This window comes from Rhincodon typus, chromosome 12 (assembly GCF_021869965.1).
Source record: "Rhincodon typus isolate 14 chromosome 12, sRhiTyp1.1, whole genome shotgun sequence".
Taxonomy (NCBI): domain Eukaryota; kingdom Metazoa; phylum Chordata; class Chondrichthyes; order Orectolobiformes; family Rhincodontidae; genus Rhincodon; species Rhincodon typus.
Genome location: NC_063343.1, coordinates 24,198,706 through 24,224,466, shown reverse-complemented (window position 1 = coordinate 24,224,466; position 25,761 = coordinate 24,198,706). Strand labels below are relative to the sequence as shown.

Below are 25,761 nucleotides of genomic sequence, written 5' to 3'. Positions count from 1 at the left end.
ACACACACACACACACACACACACACACACACACACACACACACACTATTTTCTAGTCTGTTCTCAACTGCCTGTCACTTTTGAACTACTCTTCAGTGACACAGTAACTGTTCCAGTAAAGACACATCAAGCCCAGCCTTGTTGCTAGGCGGGTTTGATCATGACTACCTATCAATGATTGGTAAACGTGTTTCCCTGAACGCTACAATTAGAGTCATAGCGGTCTACAACATGGAAACAGGCTCTTCAGCCCAACCTGTCCATGTTGCCCAGTTTTCACAATTAAACTAGTCCACTAAATTAATTCATAAATTGCTCATGTCTATACTGATCAAATGGAAAAAAAGAAATTCATCACAAATTCACATAAATGTGACTATGTAATTTAGCGTAAATTCTTAATTTTTCTCTCTAAACATTTCTGCTTAGCATACTCGGACTTGGCTCTGGAATTTAGGGGTAGGGGAAGATGGTGGGCAGGTGTGTTCTGCTTGCACCCTTAGATGAAAAGTCAGTTTTGAACAGACCAACTTTTAAAAAGGCCTGGCCATGGCAATAATATGCTTAGTGGTGCCAGTTGTGGTGGTGTTGGGTGATTGGGGGTTGGGAGTGTTGGTGGAGGAAGTGAAAACAAGTTAAGGGTTGAACTTCAATCCTTCAAGGGCCTGGAAGTTCCACCATCAAGGCTGCCAGCCAATCTGATTGACCAGAGGTGTAGCAGTTCAAACACCACTAATAATCTAGCACTGGATGCTGCATGGACTGCAAGCAACTCCACAAAGAAGTACAATGGTTGGAAAAGTCCTAGGCTCTTCGGATGGAATGCAAATGGACAGCTTAAAGGAAGGGTGAAGAGCAGGGAATGTGGGAGGGATCTCTTTTGAAAGTTGGATGGGGAACAATAAAAAGGGAGAAGTGGCATGTTGCATATGATGACCCCAACGCAGACACTGTGATTGATGTGCCCCACTTCTCTCCAACCTCTTCACAAAAGCAGTCTTAATCCTGTCCTTTGCACTCTGTTGGCAGTCTTGCCACTGGCCACCTTTTTGTTTAAAACAATGGGTGACCTCAATGAGGACCTTAATTTTCACTTATTCACCCCACCCTGCATAACAGGAAACAGGTTAGAGTAGGTAGGCAGGAGGTTGACCAGCTATCTGACATGCTTCATATCCCTTTCTGACAGAAAACAAGGCACATGCATGTGTGTGCACACGCGTGTGTATCTTGTCTGTTTGCCTGGGGTGGTGAGGGAGATGGTAAATAGGTGACAGAATACACTGAGTGGATGTGATTTCAGCCCCACAGGTAATCAACATGTAGAGCAAATCTTCCATCACCCCATTATTCAATTCCAAGCCTGAGGCCAGCCATTTTGATCTCTGGAATTAATTTACTCATCTAGCTGAATGGAATACGATCACAGAGAGATTCACATAACCTTGCAGCAGGATGAAGCCTAGGAGCTGTTCTACTGAATTATGCCCAAAGACTTATTTAAGTTGCTCATTGCCAATGCAAAGTGGGAAAAGAATGTGCAGATTACCCATTTATACCTGAAAAGTGCAGTTGGGGACCTACAGACATCTTAGCTGTACAGTATTGAGTCATTTCAACATGAAACAGGTGGGTACTCTGACTGCTTACCTCAGGACCCTATTCAACAGTCACAGCACCAAATGGAGTGACAAACAATACAATGCCATAGTCAGATAGCTGCCACTGTTTTTACATCGGGCAGGGGTACTGAACACAGGCCAATTATTTCCACACAATAGGTTGGTAGCTGGAACCTTTCAAGTAGGTAAAGACAGATATCTCTCTTTGCTTTTGTACTCTAAGTGAATTGTATTTAATATATTTGCTTTGTGATAAACAAACTGAACAGCTGACATTTTCTACTCACCACAGTAAAGCACTGTAAGAAGTAATAAGTCAAATTTATTACAGCGTGTGGTATCACGATATAATGACAATTTTTATAGTTAAGTTGTCATGAGCTTTGACGACTCTGGGAATGTCATTTTACTGAATATCCCCTTACTTAAGCTGCAAAAAAAAACTGTATCTCTTATTCCCTCTGATAAACTTATTCAATACCAGGCTTCCCTAATGGAATAGACATTGGTCTTATTACTTTTAGAAGCAATGTTTACTTGTACAAAATTATAATTGAAAACAAAATTGTTGTCAACATGACTTTACAATTGTGGAGAATGCTTTTTCAGAAAGGCTTACTTCAATCTTGGGACAACCTGACATGCAGTGGATCAGTTAATTCTGTGCCTCCATGCTCTTGGAAATGGCTTGCAAATGCATGTCTGCATTGTGAACATACAATTCACCTGAAAACCCCAAATGATAAAATACAGAAAGAGATCCAAAAATGTTAGGACAATGGCTCTGAAATCGAATTTACCAGACATGTGCATATCTAACTTTACGAATCAGTCTGCATTCCTGGTCTGATACTGTCACCTTTCATCATCTTACCTTCCTGTAATAGAAGATCCAAATACATCATTGACAAATCAGCTTCATTCACTTCAACTTGAATCTTTACATCTTCCACAAGAGAAACATTCAACCAGAAATGTTGATCGAACAACAAATTCTCCAAACATCGTCCAACAAATCCTATGTGAAAGAAAATATTAACAATGGGGTTAAAAGCTGGGGTTCTTGTCACTTGATGTCCATACTCTTGTTATAACAAGTGTAATAGAAGCAAAACAAATGCTGGAAATATTCAGCAAGTGTGGCAGCATCTGCAGAGAGAGATATGTCATGAGAGTCATGTTTCAGGACAGTGATCTTTCAGCAGATTTCCAGTGCCTGCGCAATTCGTAGAATCACAGAATCCCCACAGTGTGGAAACAGGCCATCCAGCCCATCAAGTTCACACCGATCTCCCCAAACAGCATCCCATCCCCGACCCTATCCTTGTAACCCTGCATTTCCCATGGCTAATCCACCTAGACTACACATCCCTGGAAGCTATGGGCAATTTAGCATGGCCAATCCACCTAACCTGCACATCTTTGGACTTTGTTTCTGTGAAAAAAAATGACAGTATACTACACAAGCAAAATGTGAGTAGTCAGCTAGTTATGTTCCTCCTTCTTGTGAAGGCATTAGTTTATCCTGAGGCACAGCTAAACACCGTCTATTAATTGATACCAACGGCAATGTTTCCTCTGTGATCTTAAATTGTGCATCATAGAAATCTCTTCTCCTTGTAGCAAATTACAGTTATGTACAAGCCAGTCCACAATGTCTGTCTACAATGAATACATTTTCTGGCAGAAGTCACTGACTGTTTTTTTCCACCTCCCTGCTTTATCTCTGTGCAACTGTACTCACATTTGCTGCAAAATTGAGCATGAATTGCAGTATTAAAGTACAGGCGTTCACTGGTTGGTACACTTACATTTGCAAAACATTAGACATCCTTGAGATAAAGAATTAGCCACAATAAAAGTTTTATTTCCCATCTGCGATAAAGAACCACATATTTAGACTCAACTGTAATATAAACACCAATAAGTTGCAATCTGAATATACCACCATATCCAGAAAAGTGGACAGGTAAGTCTGCCACACATGCACAACTCTGAAACAAACTGGTCTGCAGCCCAATAATCAAAAAGGGTCAAATGAGCAGAGACTGTACTGGGATAGCACCATAATCTTCAGGCCTATCTGTATCAACATTATAAACAAAGTTTACTGGGTGTTACCTGAAACGTAAGGATCCACATGTGTTTGTGATACAAATCATCCAATAATTAACTGTGTATGAGAGTGTGTCAGCAAATAATAGAAAAACCAAAAGAAAACAAAAAGGAGAGAAGAAATTAAATAAAACTGACAGAATAGGGAGCACAGAAGGAAAGTGAGAGAAACAGATACAAGAAAACAACCAAGTAAGTAACTTGAGACAGAATGAGGAAATGGAAAATAGCAAATATATAACAGAGTAATTGTAGCAGTATTTGCATACTCCTCTGATTAAATCAACTAGTTTCCTGCAAGCTCAAACGTGGATCTGGAAACTTCCCCAGACTATTTATATTTCAGGCACAGTCCCTGTCAAAATGGTTTTAACTAGTTTGTTTTCTCAACAGATGATGCCTGGTCTACTGAATGGACAGTTCTGTCAGCTTCTCCCCCCTCAGACAGCAGGATTATTGTAGGAGGATGAATTGAAATTCCGCAAGCCAGAAACACTCTGGCAAATAATGACATCACCTTCCTGACTTTTATGTCCAAATAAAGAAAAAAGTTCTAATTTTCCTAACTACTGAAATCTTCGGAGTTGAAGGCTGTTCTTAAAACTGTCATTCACGAGAAATGCTGGAAATTAGTACGGAAGGAGCTGGTAATGCTCATTAGATCAGGCAGGATTTGAACAGAAGGAATTTGAAGGAATGGAAAACAATGGTTACGTAAATATTTGAGGACTTTCACCTTTCAGTAGACAGAATTTTAATCTAACCTTCACATATTCTTCTGCCCTCCCATTAATTGTCAATTAACGACTTGACTGAAGGTCCAACAGGATTAATAATGTTACAATGGTGGTGAAAGACTGTGTTGCTTTGACAGCAACTTGCATAAACAGTCTAGTGTTGGGTAAACAAAGAATAATGCATATTTTGGTGTAAATTTCAAAACAGGATACTTGATACATCCCTGCAAAATCCAAAACACTAGAGTGATTTTCCAAGTTTACCTCACTGTCCAGAGACACATGACAAATTAAAAAACACAGGACTGTCCATCCTTCTAACCATTAAACTGGATATGCACGTCCCCCCAGCAAACTCACTCACTGATGAGGTTTACAGAATGGAGGGCTGTAGTATTGTAAAACTGAAGGTAAAGATGACTTATATAAAACACTGTGCAATTTGTAATAATTTTAACACTAAGCAACGATACTATTCTGAAAAGAAAATGTGCTGTTTTATATAAAATATAGTTGGGAGTTGGAGTCGAGTAGTTTGATTCCACATTACCAATTTTTTTTAGTCTTGTTAACAGCATGCTGCAAAAAACCCTCCCAAATAAATTCACATAATTGGGAGAGAGGTGACATTGTACAACATTCTTTAAACTACAGAGGAAATGGATTCATGTTTTTGCTATCACAGATTCCAATCCAAATGAGAACCACTGAGTTCCACCTCAGGACTTGATAGCAAAGGAAATTGCATTCATAACATGGGCAAACATGTTGTCAGTTTGCAAGTTGTTCCAACATAGGTCTTTGGTAAATGGTAAGAGCAGGAGAAACTCCTTGTCAGCTATGAGATGAAAAGAAGTTTGGGGCCCCTATTTTCACTATCCAAAGCTCCAGAGTACAAAACACTTGTAAAAGTATATGTTGCCACAGTAACTTATAGTCCCTGAGTATTCTAACACACTATCACCACTGACAACCACACTAAGACCAAAAAGTTACAGCAAACCTGATAATGATGTTAATCTCATGACTTTCAACTGCCTTAAGGATCATAGAATCCCTACAGTGTGGAAACAGGCCTTTTGGCCCAACAAGTCCACACTGCCCCTCCGAAGAGCATCCCACCCAGACCCATTCCCCATGTCGAACCCACCTAACCTAAACATCCCTGGGCACAATGAGCAATTTAGCATGGCCAATTCACCTACCTTGCACATCTTTGGACTGTGGGAGGAAACTGGAGCACCTGGAGGAAACCCACACAGGCACAGGGAGAGTGTGCAAACTCCATACAGACAGTCACCCAAGGCTGGAATTGAACCTGGGTCCTTGGTGCTGAGAGGAAGCAACGCTAACTACTGAGCCACCGCACCACGCGTTAGTGAGTTGCAAGAAAATTAAACTAACAAACTACTATAAGGCAAACTGAAACTTCAAAAACTTCATAAAAAACTTCATATAAGTTTATTATTTAGTTCAATAGTAGCTTGCTGGCCTCTTTATACTTTACTAGTACAATTATAGAAAATGACAATGTAATGATATATATGTGACGCTACAGTAGTAAATGCTTGAAATTAAAGAAAACCCAAGGAACTATTACTGAAATGGAAGAGAATATTTCATTTTTGAGCTTTACTTCCATCACCAGTTTACTCACATTTGTTCTTTATGGCATGTCACTATTTAATGGATATTCTAAAAATTAATGATTGTTGTAAAAGTTAGCTGTCAATGACACATCTAATATAATTCATCTCCATACCTAGGGAAAGATAAGTTGTAAATTTCCATATTTCTTCCACAGTTTTAAAGGTGAGAATAAAGCGATCCTTTTCTGCGAGAATGGATAATAGTCTTGCTGACAATTCCTGAAAAATTCAAACAGCAAAATAAGGTATTTTAAAAATTTAGGTGTGGTTGGAGGATATTTGGTGAGTGCAAACTATGGACTTCTGTATTCTCCCCCAGGAATGCCAGTAATTCCATAGAAAGGGGCTTTTTCTTAAAAAAGAAGAGGTGAGAACAGGGAAATTCCTTCCTGGTGGAGCGCATCAACCCCATTGTTGTGTTAGAGAGGAGGGCATGGAGCAGACTTCAAGTGACAATGGAGTTGGGTGAATGGCGAAACTGGCAGGTTAGAAGACCAGCCTCCATTTACTGGCACACTAACGCATTTCAATTCATAGTTATTAGGACCTCTAGCCCTCATCACTCCCTCACCATTATGCCCACCACCCCATAACTCCTATGCCCTCATATGGCCTCATGCGTCTCATATCTCCAATATCTCTTTCTTGCTTCCATGCCCCCTCTAGCTCCCTCAGTATTGTATCAACTATACCAACAGGAAGAGGCTGAACACATCATCATGCATCTGGTTTGTCAGTTGGCCCCTCCAAGAATGGTTAAGACTCAGCATGGCTGTGGTTAGTTTACTCTCTAGTGCAAAAGGAATTTGTAACATTTACCTTGTGTGACTGAAATATTTTAAACAACTGACTTTTCTTTGATGAGGAGTTTTTTTCACCCAAATATCTATGCTTATTTGAATAAGGTTAAGAGATGTGAAGAGGATTAAAGGTTTCCTCAATGGGACTTTTACTTCCTATAATTGACCGAAAGTTTTATGAGATGGTATGAGGGACAATATTTTTTAAAGGGAGTGTTGAATGACTGTTTTTGGTTTTCCAATCAATACTACCAGTTTCTGTGGTCACAATCCCTTTGAAGTATTTGTCCAATTCTATGTCTATACTTTCACTGAGGCCATCTATTTCCACCTTCCAGTCAATTATGACATAATTGACTCAATCCTGTCTTAGTTCATCTGCTGCTGAACTTCTCATCTATGTATCTGTTGCCTCTTGACTATTGACTATCACAATTTGCTGACCAGATTTTACCCTTAAGGCTATCTGAATACTGCCATCCATGTCTTTAACACAACCAATTCACAGACGTGCCCATCCTTGCTGAACCACATTTGGCCCTAATTAATTAGTGCCTCAATTTTCAAGTTCTCATTTTTGCTTTCAAATCCATTCCTGGTCTTTTTCTCACCATCTCTTATCTCTCCAGTCCCAACCCTCTGAGATTTTCTGTGCTCCTCTATATTGGCATTTCAAGCATTTCAGTTTTATTTGCTCCACGCTCACGGCCATTGTACAGTTGCCTAGGTTCTAAGCTCTAGAATTCCCTCCCTAGACTTCTCTCAATGAATACACATTCCAACATAAGAAATTATCTTAAGAAACGAGTTTTATTTATTTTAAACTGCTGTGATATCTGCGGATGATTTGACAAATAGCAATGCTGAATAATGTCCAGAAGCACCTTATAGATATAAGAACAACATGAAATGGTAAAGCCGAGGAGGTATTAGGGGAGGTGGCTAAAAGCTTAATCAAAATTTTGGTTTTAAGGAAAGCCTTAGTAAAGAAGTGAAGGGATGGATATTTACCCTCTGAATATCTCCATGTGTGGGTCTCTGGTTGTGAATGCATAGTACTCCCTGCTTCCAATTCCCCCTCGGTGGGAACAATGGAAGAAGGGATGCCTAAAAGACCACAGATAGATGAATGGAGAATTCACATGTTGGGTGTTTTGCATTGCATCATAGGGATAAGGAGGCACAAGGCCAATTGAACAACTCATTGGAGGAAGAGGGTCCGCAACTATCCCCATCCTCAGTGGTAGAATTGACCAACACGTCAGTGCAAAAATACAAGGCCGAAGCATTCACAGCAATCTTGACCCATAAATGCCAAGTGGATGATTCATCTCAGCTTCCTCAAGTGGTCCAAAACATCACAGATGCCAGTCTCCCACCAATCCAATTCACTCCATTTGATTTCAAGAAACAGTTGGTGACACTACCTATCGCAAAGGCTATGAGCCAATGACAACATTCTGACAACAGTGCTGAAGACTTGTGCTCCAGAACTTGCTGCTCCCCTAGCCAACCTCTTCCAATACGCAGGCATCAACCTGATAATATGGAAAATCACCCAGGTATGTCATGCACAAAAGGCAGGACAAATCCAACCTGACAGATTATTGCCCAAAAACTCTCCTCTCGATCATCAGTAAAGAGATTGAAGGTGTCATTAACAGTGCCATCAAGCAGCACCTGCTCAGCAATGGCCAGTTTGGGTTTCATCAGAGTCACTCAGATCCTGACGTCATTACACCTTTGGTTCAAACATGGACACAAGAGCTGAATCCCAGAGGTGAACCCTTGACACCAAGGCCAAATTCAACCAGTGTGGCATCAGGGAGCCCTAGCAAAACTGGAATCAATGAGAATCAGGGGGCAAACTCTTTAGTGGTTGGAGTCATACCTGGCACATAGGAGGATGGCTGTTGGAGGTCAGTCATCTCAGCTCCAGGACATCTCTGCAGGAGTTCCTCATGGTGCTGTCCTAGCCCCAATCATCTTCAGCTGCTTCAATGACCTTCCCTCCATAAGATCAGAAGTGGAAATGTTGGCTAATGATTGCAAAACATTTGACAGCTTTCACAACTCCTCAGACACTAGAGCAGTCCATGTTCAAATGCAACAAGATCTAGACAATATCCAGGCTTGGGCTGACAAGTGGCAAGTAACATTCTCACCATTCAAATGCCAGGTAGTGTCCATCGCCAATAAGAAACCATCCAAACACAGCCCCTTGACACTCAATGACATTACCATCACTGAATCCTCCACTATCAACATCCTGGTGTTACTATTGACCAGAAACTCAAATGGACTCACAGTGACTACAACAGCAGGTCAGAGGCTAGGACTACTGCAGCAAGTAACTCACCTCCTGACTTCGCAAAACCTGTCCACCATCCACAAGTCAGAAGTGTGATGGAATACTGCTCACTTGCCTGGATAAGTGCAACTCCATCAACACTCAAGAAGTTTGACACCATACAGGACAAAGCAGCCTGCTTGACTGACACCACATCCACAAGCATCCACTCCCTCCACCACCCATGTTCAATACTAGCAGTATGTACTATCCACAAGAAGCACCACAGAAATTCTTAGACAGCATGATTACTTCCATCTAGAAGGATAAGAGGAGCAGATACATGGGAACACCACTGCCTGCAAGATCCCCTCGAAACACACTTGGAAATATAGCAGCGTCCCTTCGCTCTTATTGGGTCAAAATACTGGAATTCCATCCCGAACGGCATTGTGGGTCTACCTACAGCACATTGACTGAAGTGGGTCAAGAAGGTGGCTTGCCACCATCTTCTCAAGGACAATTAGGTTCAGACAATAAATGCTGGCCCAGCCACCACCACAGATGTCCCAATGAGTAAATAAAAAAAATGCAATGGAGGTATGTAAATACAAATATCAGAGGGTTGAAACATTAGGCACCAAAAGTCAATATAAGCAAACAAGGCCAGAGGTAATGGACATACTGGATCAACATGAAATAATGTAAGGGTGGGTTTTTGCCTTGAGCATAATATTATCACACTGAAGAATGGAAACTAACTGGAAGCACTGTAGGATAATCTCATCGAGATTTTAAAGACATGGATGCACAAATAAGCTGAGATTGGAGAAGAAATGCATGATGTTATAAAGCTGGAAGCAGGTAGTCTTTACAATATTGAGTATTGTGGAGATAGCCAATAAGTACATGGTCACGCAGAATGCTGAGATTTTGAACAACATATGTACACTTGAGATAGCAATTGGAAAGAAGGTAGAGCTGGTTCCATGCTGTGGAATTCAGGGAAGGGGTCAAATTTGATTACTTCAGACTTCCTACTATTTTGCTGAAGGATCATGAATACCCAGTGTTGATTGAGTCACAACAACTCAAATAGAACAGAAAGGTCAATCAGTGCGGTGGAGGGGTAGAGCTGGTTGTTATCAGTACATATTGGAAAGGGACCTGATGTTGGTGGCTGAGTTCTCCAATCGTATTATGTAGGTGAGGAATGGGAGATGGTCAAAAGTGGATACTAGGGAAATTCAAGATAAGCCAGTGCTGAAGATGTTCCAGCTATGATTGAATAGTCAGAGCAACGGCAGGCCAGAGAGCAGCTGAACAAAACAAAAGGTTTGAAGGAGATTAGTTATGTTGAATTTGGAGAGAGATTGAGGATGGATTTTACTGCAAGGTTACAATCACGATAAGATTCTCCATGCGTTTTGTTAGTGTTATGGGCGAGGCAGAAATTTGGTTGGAGAAATTCAAAATCAACAAGATTCAAATACGGGCAATTGGCTTACATTAAACAATGCTACAATATCCTTGTTTTCACTTTCTAGAATGCACAGTCTCCTTCTTGCGCTCTCCTGAAGCTCAGAATCGCAAACTCGAGATTTTTGTCTTATAACACAATATGACAACGTCACGTCTGAAAAAAAACAAATTATTTCAGTATAGGATGGCTTTCTTAGCACTATTCTGCACTATTCAGATTATACTGATGAAGTACATCAATTTTAAAATAAGTACAACTCTTAAATATTTTAGGTATATGCAACTTTTTTTTGTTTTACCATTTAAATTGCTGATGTTCACTGGATTGTAGCTGTTCAAGGAGGTGACTTGCCATTACTTTTCCAAGGGTATTAGGGACTAATGTTGGTCTTGCCAAAAATACTCAAGATCCCATGAAATAATAAGTAAAAAATCTGCTGCTGTAATTTCTTTTTCATGTTGAACTGCATAATATTCTGATTAATCCAAGTGGCAGTGAGAGTGCATTTCATTGTTCATGATTCATTTCTGCTGATTAGACAACATGTCATTCGAAGAGAAATGAAGACATTTTTTCCTGTACCAACTTTTGCTGATGGCTTACTAACAATATAGAGGACATTCATTTTCAGGTGTTTTAGAATTTTTTCTACTAAGAAGTAAAGGAAGAGAATTTTGGGGGTCTCACTGCACACTCTTTTTGGAGAACTAAAGAGAGCAGCTAGACAGAATAAACTCATGTCTAAAACAGCTAAAAGATAGAGCAGGTGGGAAAATAGATTCATGTCAAGAAGCTTGCCAAAGTAAGGCTTGCCAGGATTTAATTAGTCCAAGTATCTGTGTCAGTTATGTATGTAACAAAAAATGTGCCCTCCCCCATTAAGCAATGACTGATGTTGTATGCTAAGTACTTCCCTGAAGCTATTCTTTCGAAGCTTAACATACATGCCCTTGCATGAAGGCTGCAGCAGTTCAAACAGAACGTATTGTATTATAACAGGAAAAAAGTGAGTTTATGAGTAAACTTAATCATAAACTACCAATATGGCCCATATTTATTGGCAGCAGTTGGATTTGGTGCGCATTTGGCCTTCATTTATTATTTGCTCTTTAAATTTCCAATATCTGAATTGCACTCTTGGCTTTCTGAACCAAATAGCTACCATACTTTGTATTTTGAGTATTCTATTTATGTGGACATACTTGGGGTTTAAGATATATTTAAATATTGAGTTGGAACATCACATTAATTCACACAAAAGGCTGTGGATGCTGAGTCAGTTGAAATTTTCTTTACTAAGATTGAAAGGTATTTGCTAGGTAAAAGCAGGAAGGGACATCAAGGTGGTAGCATGCCAGCACAAGTTAGCTAAACAGTGAATTCGGCTTAAGACCTTAAAAGGCACTCTTTTGTTCCTATCTGTGGAGTCATGCATCAGCATGGAAGAGAACTATAATCAACATGTGGAAACTTTTAGAGTCATCTGCAACTGACTTCCCAGTGACTGAAAACATAATCAGTGTTGGGCATAACTATGGAGAGTGCGGCTTGGAGGTTTTTCTGAGCTTAAACATTCTAAGGAGTAATTATATGGAATGAGTTATTATACTGATCTCCATCACTTTCATAATTGCCTGAAGGCCTTTGTTAGGTCTTGCGACGTGACTTCCGCTTTGTGCAAAGGTGTTTCAAAGGGGATATTGTGTGAGCAATTATGACTCAGATTATGACCTTACTCTGACTTCATCAGTATTGAACTTCCTTCTGTTGCAGTTCTACCATAATATTGGAGATATTGTCCGTGGAAACAGAGTTATGTTATACAAGTATCTTACCTTTGGGAAATTCTTGTTCCACAGGTGATCCCAGAGAATGTTCTCCACAACCTGTGTTGATGCCCAATGACTGTGATTCAGACTGATGCTCCCACTTATCTAAAATGGAGCTTAGTATTAATTTATCAAAATGAATTACTTTATCATTTATTACAACTAGAAAGAGATAGAAGCTTAGAGGCCTCCCAGCTGATAGAAATCCGAAGCCCTGCATTGGCCACCGGCATCATGATTCAGTCTTGCTGGTTGTATTTCTCCACTAATTTTCTGGTGCAAAGTGCTGCTAAGGGGTAGGCCTGTGCTTGGTTGCATCAGACCTCAGCTAATAAACGGAAACGACAATAATTAGAACTTAATAGGCAAGTAATCAGTGGTCAGAATTTTTAAAATGGTGCAATCCGATCTAGAATTTAGTTTCACAATGCTGTAAACACAATCATGAGGGCAGGTCCATTTTAAACAACAAGATTGCCTTCTTTTCCAGGGATTGGCATTCTGTCTGGTGCGCTGGCCTTAGCTGTGGTAAAAACAAACTCACCTTTCTCAGTGAAAAATAAACATGAAGATGAAAAGGATTTCCAAGGATGGATAGACAAGCTTAGGTCACCAAATGGAATGGATTACAAATGTAACCAATGTTTTAAAATGAATTCATATATTTAATATCATATTTAGGAGGGTAGACATGCATCTAGCAATCATGTAATAGAATTTGTGCACAGGTTTTTGTATCTGGTTTTACCTGTTTCCATTTTATCTCCATGTGTAGATTCTGCATGTGATTTAACAGACAGCCTCTGCAGTTCGGAGCAGTAACCTGAAGAGCTAAGTGATACAAAAGGTGACTGTTTCCCTGTAATGAAATAAAATAAGCCAGAATTATAAGCTATTCATAACAGAGACTAAAGATGGCTTTCCACTGAAGTATAGAGCATAAATCATATTTGAGTGGTGTTTCCGTGATTGCACACACATTGCATTCTCAATTTGAGTGAAACTAACTGTAATAACAGGATTGTTCGAATTGAATCAACTATATTATAGTCATGCATTCTAATGGCTGGTGAGAAAGGCATTAGCAAGTAAGCCAAGGACAACCTCCAATGTTAGTCTTGGGGCTTGCACACGGTCAGTCAGCCAATTGGGGTGGTCAGAGCCAGGATCCTACCCTCGTAAGGCATAATGAGCCGAATATTGGGTAGCCCACCACCTGTCTTTATGTTTTCTGTCTTGCTATGGGCTGTTTTCCTTCTAGAATGACAGATGTCAGGAGATGAAAGTAATGGCATGACTATTTCTGTTGGTGCAGGTGAGGAGTTGTCCATGTGCACAGTGCATGCAGGATTGATGCTTTCTGGGGTTTGGGTGGGTGAGGGCGAATGACGGATAATGTTGAAGGCCATAGTGAGAGTGGTCAAGCTTGAGCTTTTATGGAAGGTGGATACAGGAGCAGAGATAGAGTGAGGTATTGGAAAGAAGATAGTCACACTTATGTTGGCAGGGTGGAGAGGGTAATTGGTCTTCTTACCACAATACTGTTCCTCTACAAGGCTGAAACTGTACTGACTCAGTGGGCAACCTAGCATTGGGCTGGCAATAAGCTGCTCTCATGATCTCTTCTGCTGGTCCTGGGGAAAGACGATGTTCAGCGTCTACACCATCCCATCCAGCAGGACCTCCAGGTCCAAGCCGCAAAGGGGAACGCCAATTTCTACTTCCCTGCCATGTCCAAAGTCAGGTTGGGACTACTAGTGCTTATCTGGGTGCACAACAGCATGTTAAAGATAGTGCCAAGGATGCCAATCAATTCCAGGATTTCCTGCTAGTGACATGTTGTTCTGAAATAATGTGGGATAATTGGGTGAGGAGATATGCCTTAGGGGTGGGGTAGGTAGTAAATGAGTTGAGTTTGGTAAGATACAACAGAGATCTCACTCAGCTATGCAGTGAGAAACCTTTCAAGAAACTTGACAAAACTGATGCTTAGCCGATAGACATGTTATGATTTGTTCTAAAGTCACAGACATCTTTCCATTACTCAAAGTATTATTTATGATTTGCAAGCCTAAACATTACTATTTTAGGTATTTTCTACTGTAACAATTAAAAAAAGAAGTCTTCTGCTTCAATGACCTCAACTCCACGAGCATAAATGTCATCTTTTCTCTGATAATTCCCACTCACTCCATCAACACTGTATCCATTTTCCACCAAGAATCATGGTCTCTGACTTTCACTGAAGCACATCTTCCCTCATTTGCTCTCACCCATCCGAAATCCCAGCATCATCATATTAAAAACAATCCACAGGGGAGAACTGAAGGACAATGTAAGAAAGACAAAGAGATTTAGGTTGGAGGCTATCTCCTATAATAAAACAGAAATCCAAACATTTACAAAATCAAGGAAGTCACACTGGACACACCTCAGCTGGAGGATTGTGTCTAATTCTGGAAAATACATTTTAGAATGGATGTTAAAAGCTTGGAGGGGGAACAGAGCCAGCTATCAGGATGATACCATGAATTAGAGTCTTTAATTATATGAATATGTTTGAAAAAATGAGTTTGTTCACATTAGAACAGATTAGGGAGATTTGATAGAGATACTCAAAATCTTACACTGCATCTGAAGAAGGAAAAGATGAGCAGATGCTTTGCATGTGAATCCTGCAATGAGAATCACAACTAATAAAGAGCTGGAAGATACATCTTAAAAATTCGTGTCATTACAAGATGTCATTTCTGACATATTCTGTACTCTTTGTTCACCATAAAATGGGTTGAATTTTACCACAAATCAGTTATGCGTAATTTCTGGGTTTAATGGAAACTTTCTCTCCATGAGGCCTAGCATGTCTCTCACACTATCCTCCCAAACTCACCTCATTACATATACACTATGGAGTTCCAGTCATTGTCTTCTCCCACTCACTGTCAGTAGAAGTACTCGGCATTGCAGGATATCCTGGCATTTCTTGAGCTGGTACCATATTTAAAACAAAGGTATGCACCAGTTCAGGGGCTGTGCAGCATGGTTTGTGCCATTTACCGGAACATATCACACAAGGGAGAACTGGTCTCCTGTTTTGTGTGCAGGAACATCGAGGCCCTGGTGCATGTGTTGGTACAAAGAAGAGTTGTCTTCGTCCACAGGACCAGCAGAGAAGACCACAAAACCACATCCTGCCAGCCTGGTCCGAGGTTGCCACTGGTTCAGTGCAGTGTCATCTGGAGAAATGCCCAACAATTCAGGAAGAAGACAAATAACCTTCCCTGCTCTGCGAGAGTAAATGCCACCATCTTCTCTATGCTACCAAGACTCATGGTCTATCGCGCTCAGTCTTGTATATTACGTCATTCCTCATGCACTCTCATCCACACCAACTCTCCCACCTTACTAATCCTATAAACACTTTACGCTTCCTACTCACTCATCTGGGGTACCTCATCACCTTTCCCCCACCTGCACTAGCAATACCGTCATGACAGCCATTTTGATCTCACTCATTCCCTCCCACCATCCCGTTCGGGGAGACAACAGCACACAATAGGGTGGAAAGAGCAAAAATAGCTGGTGGGTTTCCTGACACGGATGGCAAGAGGATCCAGGTCCTGGATAGTGAGGAACCCAACAACCCATATGGTGATCTCAAAACATCCATATCCCAACAACCAAGTAAGAAGCATTGCCCATTTCTATCACTCTCCCATTGCTGCCCCAAGAATGTATTCTTACTATTCCTGAACTTCTACTCCTTTTCACAATTCATTCTTTCTTGCATCTCCTCCAGCAATGAGTGCAGCCTGCATAAGTCTTCGCTGGTCAAGAGGGACAGTTACACAAAATATTCTGTCCTTCATCTCGGAGGCTGAAGCCACAGACCTCTCAGAGAGAGCCCCTGCAGCGTCCACTAACTCAGATACTAACACTTTGCTCTGTATTTTAGCTACATTAGAACCTTGGGAGACAACCTGGTGAACACATTACTGCCACATCACTGCAGCTGACTGAGGAATAACGACTTCTGGTCACTGACACCCATGCTCGGAGACCAGGTACCAACTCAACCCCAGGCAGGAGAGAACCCCATGATGTCAGCAATTAACAGCTTCACACAAATGCACAAGCAGAAACAGGAGCAGTTGGCAGGTTTGTCAGAGGTACTAGGTAAACTGACACATTGCTGTAGTCCTGCAACCTATATTATTGCTACACTGCTGCCTCAGGCATGCAAGCATCTGGCTGCTTCCATGGACAGGCTGGAGTCTGCCGAGACAGGAATCTGCACCTGCTAGATAAACAAACTGATCTGTGCTCCATCATTCTAGGCTTTGGTGCTCAGCATCAGCAGGGCAGCATGGTGGCTCAGTGGTTAGCAGTATTGCCTCACAGCACCAGGGACCTGAGTTCAATTCCAGGGTGACTGTCTGTGTGGAGTTTGCACAATTTTGCCATATCTGCATGGGTTTCCTCTGGGTGCTCTCGTTTCCTCGTACAATCCAAAGATTTGCAGGTTGGTTGAATTAGCCATGGGAAGTTGCCCATAGAGTCCAGAGATGTGTAGGTTAGGTGAATTAGCCATGGGAAATGCAGGGTTATGGAGACAGGGCAGAGGGGTCGGTCTGGATGAGATGCTGTTTGGAAGGTTAGTGTGGAATTGATGGGCCAAATGGCCTGCTTCTACACTGTAGGATTCTATGAACAGCAAGGCAACAGAAAGACAAGGCTTTAAAACAAAGAACTGCAGACGTTGGAATCTGAAACAGCAAATGCTGGAGAAACTCAGCAAGTCTGGCATCATCTGTGGAGACAAAAATAGAGTTAACCTCTTGAGCCCAGGAATTCATCAGAACAAAGGGTCACTGGATTCAAGAGGTTAACTCTGTTTTTCTCTGTACAGATGCTGCCAGACCTGCTGAGTTTCTCCAGCACTTGTTGTTTCAGAAAGACAAGGAACCCAGGCCTTACTCCAGATGCCCCTTCTTCACAAGGGGGTATGACATTGTCAGTAGGCACCCAGCTGGAGGAGGAATCATATAGAGTCGCTGAAAAAGTCTGCTCTCAGGACTCCCCAGAAATGGTCAGGCCTTCCACCTCCACCCTCCCTGCCACTGTCAGTTGTGTAAATTTCGAGCTGAGGTTGGCTGGGCTCTCTGGACACAAATGGTCCAGGGTCACCCAACAAAATCTCCAAAGCCAACGGGTTTCAGTGTAGGACAAATTTCCTTCATCCAAGCTGCAGACACTGGGACTGCACTGAGATGTCTTTAGATGGAAAGGAAGAAAACTTTCTAAGACCACACAGGGCACACTTTGTTGTAAATATGTTGTCACTTTTGTTAATATATATTCGTCATCAGCTGTGAGTGAATGTCTGTCTAGCTGCAACTATAAGACTGAAGATACAGAGGCTAGCCATCTGCAGTGTTACATGAGTTTCTATGGACCAAATTGTAAAATGAGCAGCTTCTGCACTGTGTGCAGGTTATGGAAATTTAGAAGGTGTTTGCTACTTTGGCAACTAGGGTCAATCTTTCCACGCCACAACACATTGCTTGAATATTAAAGAAATTAATTCCTGATGCTGCATAATGTGATCACAAGTGTTTGGGGGCAGGACTTGACTGCACACAGTAGGTTAATGCTCAAGGTTCTCATTCAGCATGTACTGCTCACAGGTGTGTCTTTTATCTGAACTGTATGGATATCTGAGTAATGTTATTGCCCTTTGAAGGGCCTTTGATCAACTGAAAATGCAGCACCCTCCCTCACAGGATGAAATTTATCCACCCTGTCCAATAGTTGTGGCAGCTACATTCAACTCCATTGCACACTTGTTATTGCATCATGATGAAAGGAAACAGCAGTCACTCTTCATGCAGTAAGTCTCAGGCTCAACATTTTACCCCCTGTGAACCCCCAAATGTATGTATTCCCTTTTTGGTAACCCTCTCCGTCAAAATCATTGGGTTTGAGTTTCCCCACATTCCCATCGAACCCATCTGTTTAACTGATCATCTCCCCTCTTGACCTTCTTAGCCACTGGCATATTGACTGAACATGCTAGATATAATGATGCACTGCTATTCCCCCACCATTGAATCAAGGTACTGCTGATTGTCAATGCCACACAGCACCCCCACCCCCAAAACAACCTACATCACCGCTTTCCCTGCCATGATCTATCATCCGTCACCTTATGTGTTAAGTTACCTACTTCATACCTGTTAACCCCTCTGCATCCCAAAATGCCACCTCTAATCCCCACAGGTGAGTTCCCCAGCTTCCTCCTATAGCAGTGGCCCTTGATAACTCCACCCTTGACTTTTATTGGATAAAGCCCCAGGACGGACTATGGCCCTTGACAGACTTTGACAGACAGCCTTGATTGATAACTGTTCAGACCCCTGAATGCTCTCTGTGCAGATCAAAGACTGACTTCTTGTGACTCTCTGGACTGATTGAACAGACCGTGGTCCATCTCCTTGAAGAAAGAGGTATGGATTCCCTGAACACAACCACCTAGGCAGACAATTGACCATGACCAAGTCACTGGACTGGTATTGTAGGTTGCCTTTGACTTACTGTGCTGGGATTCCCTGACTGGAGGGTGTCTCCCTTAACTTGACTGAGGACTAATCTCCTTATACTTTGAGACATGGCCATTTACTTGAAGCACATGCAGTGTGTGTACACTGCTGACACATGGTGCAGGTATGAGATTGGTGTAATACAGTGTCCTACAGCAATTTATCCACTCCTTGACTGATGACTGTTGACAAGCTACCTGGCTTTGTGCCTGCACTTAAAGACAAGACAAACAGAAACACTAAGTCTGTTAGCTCTGGCTGAGGGAGAAAAATTAAAAGGCAATGCAAGTAAGGTAAGGATGCCACGAGCATTCAAGCAGTCATAACAGCATTTATTGCTAAGAGAGCAAGCACGGATCCCTGAGATTTAGCCCAGTCCAGAGAGTGCCTGTCCCTGCTCAAAACGTAGCCTGGGTATAGCATTCCAATGAATGACAGCACTACACTCCAAAGTTTAGCATGTGCTGAACCATCTTGCAAGTGGATCGGAGGTCTGCATTGACAATTCAGTGAGAGTAGTATATGCCTGATGCCAAGATCAGTGAATGGTGGGGGGTTGGGGGGTGTGGGCGGAGGTGCGTGGTCAATGCCCTGAGATGTTAGTGACTAGTGTCCAGGGCGGAGGTCTGGAGCAGCAAGCGGTAAGCTGTAGTCGCCAAGTAACTACTCTAACTTTTATGTTGGGAATTAGGTAATAATGGAATGCTAATATATGCTCAGTGGCTCAGCTGGTTAGCTCTGCTGCCTCACAGCACCATGGACTCAAGTTCAATTCCACCCTCGGTCGACTGTGTGGAGTTTTTACACCTTCCCTGTGTCTGCGTGGCTTTCCTCTGGGTGCTGCAATTTCCTCCCAGAGTCCAATGATGTGCAGGTTAGGTGGATTGGCCATGGGAAATGCAGGGTTAAGGGATAGGTGTGGGTCTGGGTGGGATGCTATTTGCAGAGTTGGTGTGGACTTGATTGGCCAAAAGTCCTGCTTCCACACTGTGGAAGTTCTATGCTAATGAATGCAAATAAGCCTCTTGCCTCTCAATAGTGAGAAACCTGTCTTGCCACCCATCATTTTATTGGAAAATGGGACCTGCTACTCTCAATATCAAGAGCTCTGAATGGGCCTCTCAAGGTTTCTCAACTTCCTCACCATGCACACATCTTTCAATGCCTGGAAAGATGCCTACACAGTATGTAGACAAATCCTGGGGCTGGAGTTTACACTCCCCCATTGGGTTGTAAAGGCAAAAGCATGGTTGGGGTTGGGGGGGGGGGGGGGGGGGGGGGGGGGTAGGGGGGTGCACATAAAATCTAGCCAGTCACCTTCCCACCAGCGAGCCACCTGCTGACATCTCTGAAATTCTATAGCAGATGGGATACGGGATGGCAGTGAGGAGCCTGGCCCCACCACCATCAGTAGTATACCCATTGCAGGATAAAACCCATGCCCAGGAGGTTTAGCTGCTGTTGTTGATGTCAAGAAAGGGTGGCTCATTTGTTGGCTCCTGGCTCCTTCAGAGGTGCCTGCTCCAAATTTGTGGCTCTTCATTTTACCCAGCAACTGACCTCTTCCACCTACAGACTGCAACACTTAACTCACCTATGCTCATCTGCCTGTCATCCCAACTATGGCCATGCTTCCTGTGGTAGGACAACACAGTTATCAGCTCTTGTCTGTGTGTGTGTCTGCGTGTGTGTGTGAGAGTGAGAGAGACACAGAGAGAGAGAGAGACACACAGACTGACAGACAGCAGACAATGAGCACTGTAAAATCAAATTCCTGGATTCAATGTGGAAAACAGAAATAACAACAGGTTACTCTAGCAAGACAGGATCAACCATCTTCCCTTAACATTCAACAGCACGGTCATCTTCAAACCTCTCACTATGAACTTCCTGTGAGTCACTGATGATGGCAAACTTAACTGGATAAGTCAGATAATATCTACGTCTACAATAAAAGCCAGAAACTGGGAATTCTGTGACAAGTCACTCATCTCCCAATTCCCCACAGCCTGTCCACCGCCTACAAGACACAAGTTAGGAGCGCAATGAAATGTTCTCCACTTACTTGGATGAGTCTGACTCCAACAAAACTCAACAAAAGCACAACACAATCCAGGAATAAGCAGCCTATTTGATTTGCATCCCATCCACCACTTTAAATGCTCGCTCCCTCCATCGCTGGTGTAGCATTGCTACAGTGAATACCATCTACAAAATTCACTACAACAACTCTGCAAACCTCCTTCAACAGCCCTTTCTAATACTTGACCACTACCATTTGGAAGAAGAAGGACAGAAGGTGCCTGGGAAATAATACCTGCCTGTAAGTTGTACACCAAGTTGACTTATTGTGACTCTAAATAAATGCAAAGTGCTGCAATTACTGGAGATCAAAAATAAAAACAAAGTGCTAGAAAAACTCAGCAGGTCTGGCAACATCTTTGCTTCTCTCTCCAAATTAATGTTTTGACCCTAATATGACTCTTCTTCAAAGTTTACATATCAGGAAGAGTCATAAGACCATGATATACTGGAGCAGAAGGCTGCCACTTGACCAAACAAGTCAGGTCAATGAGATCATGGCTGATCTGATAATCCTCAACTCCACTTTCCTGCCTTTTCCCCATAACCCTTGGTTCCTTTACTGTTTAAATATCTGTCTACTTCAACCTTGAAATATTCCTAACATACCTCTAACAGCCTCTAAAACCCTCTATGATAAGAATTCCACAGATTCATTACCCCACTGAAAGAAGAAATATTTTCTCATCTCTGTCTTAAATGGACAGCCGTCTACTCCAAAATTATGGTTTCTGGTCCTATATACTCCCACAAGGGGATCCTCTCCACATCTATCCTGTTTAACCCCCTCAGGATCTTCGTCTGTTTCAGTCAGTTTGCCCCTCATTCTTATAAAATTCAGACCCAATATGTTCAACCTCTCCTTATCAGAAAATCGCTCATACCCATCTTCAACCCACTGATAATTCTCCCAACTCCAAGGTATATGTTTCCTTAGATGAAAAGGGGACATGATCACAATATTCTAGGTGTGATCTATCTAGTGCCTTAGATAATATTAGCAGGATTTCCCTGTTTTTTAATCTCCATTCCCTTTGAAATAAGGCTAACAGTCTAATTGCCTTTCCTATTACTTGTTGAACTTGGATGTTAGCCTTTTTGAATTCATGCACGAGTATCCCAGGATCTCTCTATGCTTTGTACAGTCTCTCTCCATTCTAAATAATTTTCAGCTCCTCTATTCTTCCTGCCAAAGTGCATAACCTTACATTTCTCCACATTATATTTCATCTGCCAAGTTTTCACTTAACCTGTCCATATCAGTCTGTAGACTCAATGTGTCATCCTCACCTCTTGTCTTCCCACCTGTTTTTGTGTCTTTTTACAAGCTTGGTGATAGCACATTCAATTTCCTCATCCAAGACATGAATATATTTTGTAAGTAGTTGTGGCTCTACCACTAACCACTGTGGTAGTCCTCTAGTGACAGGCTGACATCCCGAAAATACCCCTTTATCCCAACTCTCTGTCTTTTAATATTTAGTCAATCCTCTATGCCTGCTAATATACTACACCCAATATCATGGGCTCTTGCCTTTATTAATAGTGTAACATGTAGCACCTTGTCAAACATTCTTCTAGAAATTCAAATGTATTATGTTTACTGGTTCCTCTTTCTCTCACCGGCATGTTACCTATTCAAAGAATTCTAATAGATTTGTCAGGCATGACTTCCACTTAATGGAGCTATGCTGACTCTCCTTGATTTTATTATGCATTTCCAAATGTTCTGTTCTTATCTTTTATAATACACTTAAACATTTTTCCCAATGTCAGGTGCTAAAGGTAATGGAGGCCTGTAGTTACCCTTGTTATTATCTTCCTCCCTTTTTGTACAATGGTAGTTTCTTCAATCCTCTAGGACATCTCCAGAATTAAAGAATGTTTACATAGAAACATGTAATAAAGGAGCAGGAGTAGGCCATTTGGTCATTTGAGCTTGATCCACCATTCAATATGATCATGGCTGATCATTCAACTCAGTACCCTGCTCCTGCTTTCTCCCTATATCCTTTCATCCCTTTAGCTTATGAACTATATCTTTATCTTTCTTGAAAACTTTCGATGTGTTGACCTTATCAGTTTCCTGCGGCAAAGAATTCCACAGGGTCACCACTGTCTGATAGAAATTCATCCTCATCTCTGTCCTAAAAGGCTTGCCTTTATCTTCGTGCTGTGGCCCCTGGTTCTGGACTCACTGGTTATTCAAAACATGACTTCTGCATCCACCCTATCTAATCCTGTTAGAAACTATAAAATTCTATGAGATTCCCCTCATTCTTAGAAAAATACCTCAGCAGGTTACATTATATTAGCCCAACATTATATTAGCAACAAAAAAAAGTAAGGTGTTACTTCTATGCTGAATATTAAAAGTATAAGCTTATAGACAAGGTCAAATGTTCCCACAACCAATGGATCTGTGAAAAGTTCCAAAAATAATGATGGACAATTAGAAACTATCAGGAGAAAGAGAATATCTCCAACTTGAATCAATACAAATCTCAGCTCATAACGCTAAATTATTTACAAGTTTCTTCAGCCAAAACATGTTCATCTCATTTGGTTAAATTAGTGAAATCCACAGATGATCTAGTGAAGAACCTGGATACACTTGACATAACACAAGCCCTGATAGTGTCACATTTACAGAATTGAAGACCGATGTATGAGAGCCAACCACTCCCTGAAACACTACAGTTAGGATACTCGTATCAAATCTACAGCGTGAAAGATGATCAGATGCATCAAATCTACAAGAATATAATAAATATTACCTTGAAAATTATTATCTTATCAACTACTCCCATTCATATGTGAATGAATCAGTAATAGGGACATGTACTCCTCAATGACCTGCTCACTGATGATCATTTCAGGAGTGCAGCCTCACACTAATGGTTACACAATATTCTGCTCCATTCACTACTCCCCAGATAATTAAACAATTCATATCAGCTTACAGCAAAACTTGAAGAACATCCAGGCTGATAATTGGTAAGTAACACTTGTGCCACATAAATCACAGCTAATGACTACATCGAGCAAGGGAAAGTTCAGCAAACTCCTTCAGACATTCAAAGGTCTGTAAATTCTCCTGCAGCTCATTCAAATTTCTGATGTTGTCAATTTTCACCACACCATTGTTATTTCAGAGTTGATCCCACAAAATTCCTTACCTAACACCATTTACGGAATACCAGCATCATCCAAAACGTAGACAGCAATTGAAAGAAAAAGAAACCTCTCAAGGTTAACTAGGAATGGGAGTGAGAGACATCTGAGGCTTTTCCTTAAAGCTAGAAAATAATTTTGTAAAAATCACATCATTGTTTAGGAGGCAGTGCCTTCATAACAATACTTTCAATCTTTTCATTTATTTTCTAATACATAGAAGCATGATATAAAATGAAATTTGTCACCATAATGAAAGCAATACTGGGCTTTCCTCTGTCTCCAACCAAGAAAAAAATTGCCAAATGTTTATTCATGGAAAGACTGAGCTGGCCATGGTTGGTATTTTGAGGTCAGTTCTCTCTGAGCTGATCCGAAATTATATAGCTCCAAACAAGGTCCAAATCATGAGAATTGTTGCAATAATGCGAAAATTATTAAAATAAAACCTTCAACTGGTCAAGCTTAAAATACTTATAAGAACAATATCAGACAACTGACAAGAAACACAAACCAAGCCTAAGAAATGAGGGTAGCTTCATAACAATAACTAATGAAAGGATAGCATTCAGATTACCTCAGTTGACTGGATTGAGATCTCAAACATTAAATCATTGCATGATGCCTTCATGTCATTCTCATTCTCTAGTCTTTTAAACTCACATTCTACAGCCACTTGGGAATTGCTCTACGTGTCACAGGCTTATCAGAGACTAACACAGAATGCCACCTCAGGTGACCTCCCACCCACGGCCTCCAACCTCATCGTTCCCCAACCCCACACCGCCCGCTTCTATCTCCTTCCCAAAATCCATAAACCTGACCCATTGTCTCCGCCTGCTCCTACCCCACCGAACTTATCTCCACCTATCTCGACTCCATTTTCTCCCCCTTGATCCAGGAACTCCCTACCTACGTCCGTGACACCACCCATGTCCTCCACCTCCTCCAAAACTTCCAATTCCCCGGTCCACAACACCTCATCTTTACCATGGACATCCAGTCCCTATAGACCTGCATTCCCCATACAGACGGCCTAAAGGCCCTCCGCTTCTTCCTGTCCCGCAGGCCCGACCAGTTCCCCTCCACTGACACCCTCATCCGCTTAGCCGAACTCGTCCTCACCTTCAACAACTTCTCTTTCAATTCCTCCCACTTCCTACAGACAAAGGGGGTGGCCATGGGTACCCGCATGGGCCCAAGCTATGCCTGCCTCTTTGTAGGTTACGTGGAACAATCCCTCTTCCGTACCTACACTGGCCCTAAACCCCACCTCTTCCTCCGTTACATTGATGACTGTATCAGCGCCGCCTCGTGCTCCCACGAGGAGCTCGAACAGTTTAACCACTTCACCAACACCTTCCACCCCAACCTTAAGTTC

The 25,761-nt window shown here is 41.7% G+C and overlaps 1 protein-coding gene across 7 annotated transcripts in view; it reads right to left on the bottom strand.

The window, feature by feature from the left end:
- The window catches only part of sh3tc2 (SH3 domain and tetratricopeptide repeats 2), a 94,271-nt gene that overhangs the window by 43,006 nt on the left and 25,504 nt on the right, over nucleotides 1-25,761 (bottom strand). For all 7 annotated transcript variants that reach the window (XM_048603909.1, XM_048603912.1, XM_048603913.1 and 4 more), the window contains exons 3-7: nucleotides 13,274-13,384; nucleotides 12,532-12,630; nucleotides 10,722-10,849; nucleotides 6,237-6,342; nucleotides 2,497-2,640 (exon numbers count right to left, since the gene is read on the bottom strand). In XM_048603909.1, the coding sequence (XP_048459866.1) occupies nucleotides 2,497-2,640; nucleotides 6,237-6,342; nucleotides 10,722-10,849; nucleotides 12,532-12,630; nucleotides 13,274-13,384 (588 nt within the window). The remainder of the gene's footprint in view (nucleotides 1-2,496; nucleotides 2,641-6,236; nucleotides 6,343-10,721; nucleotides 10,850-12,531; nucleotides 12,631-13,273; nucleotides 13,385-25,761) is intronic.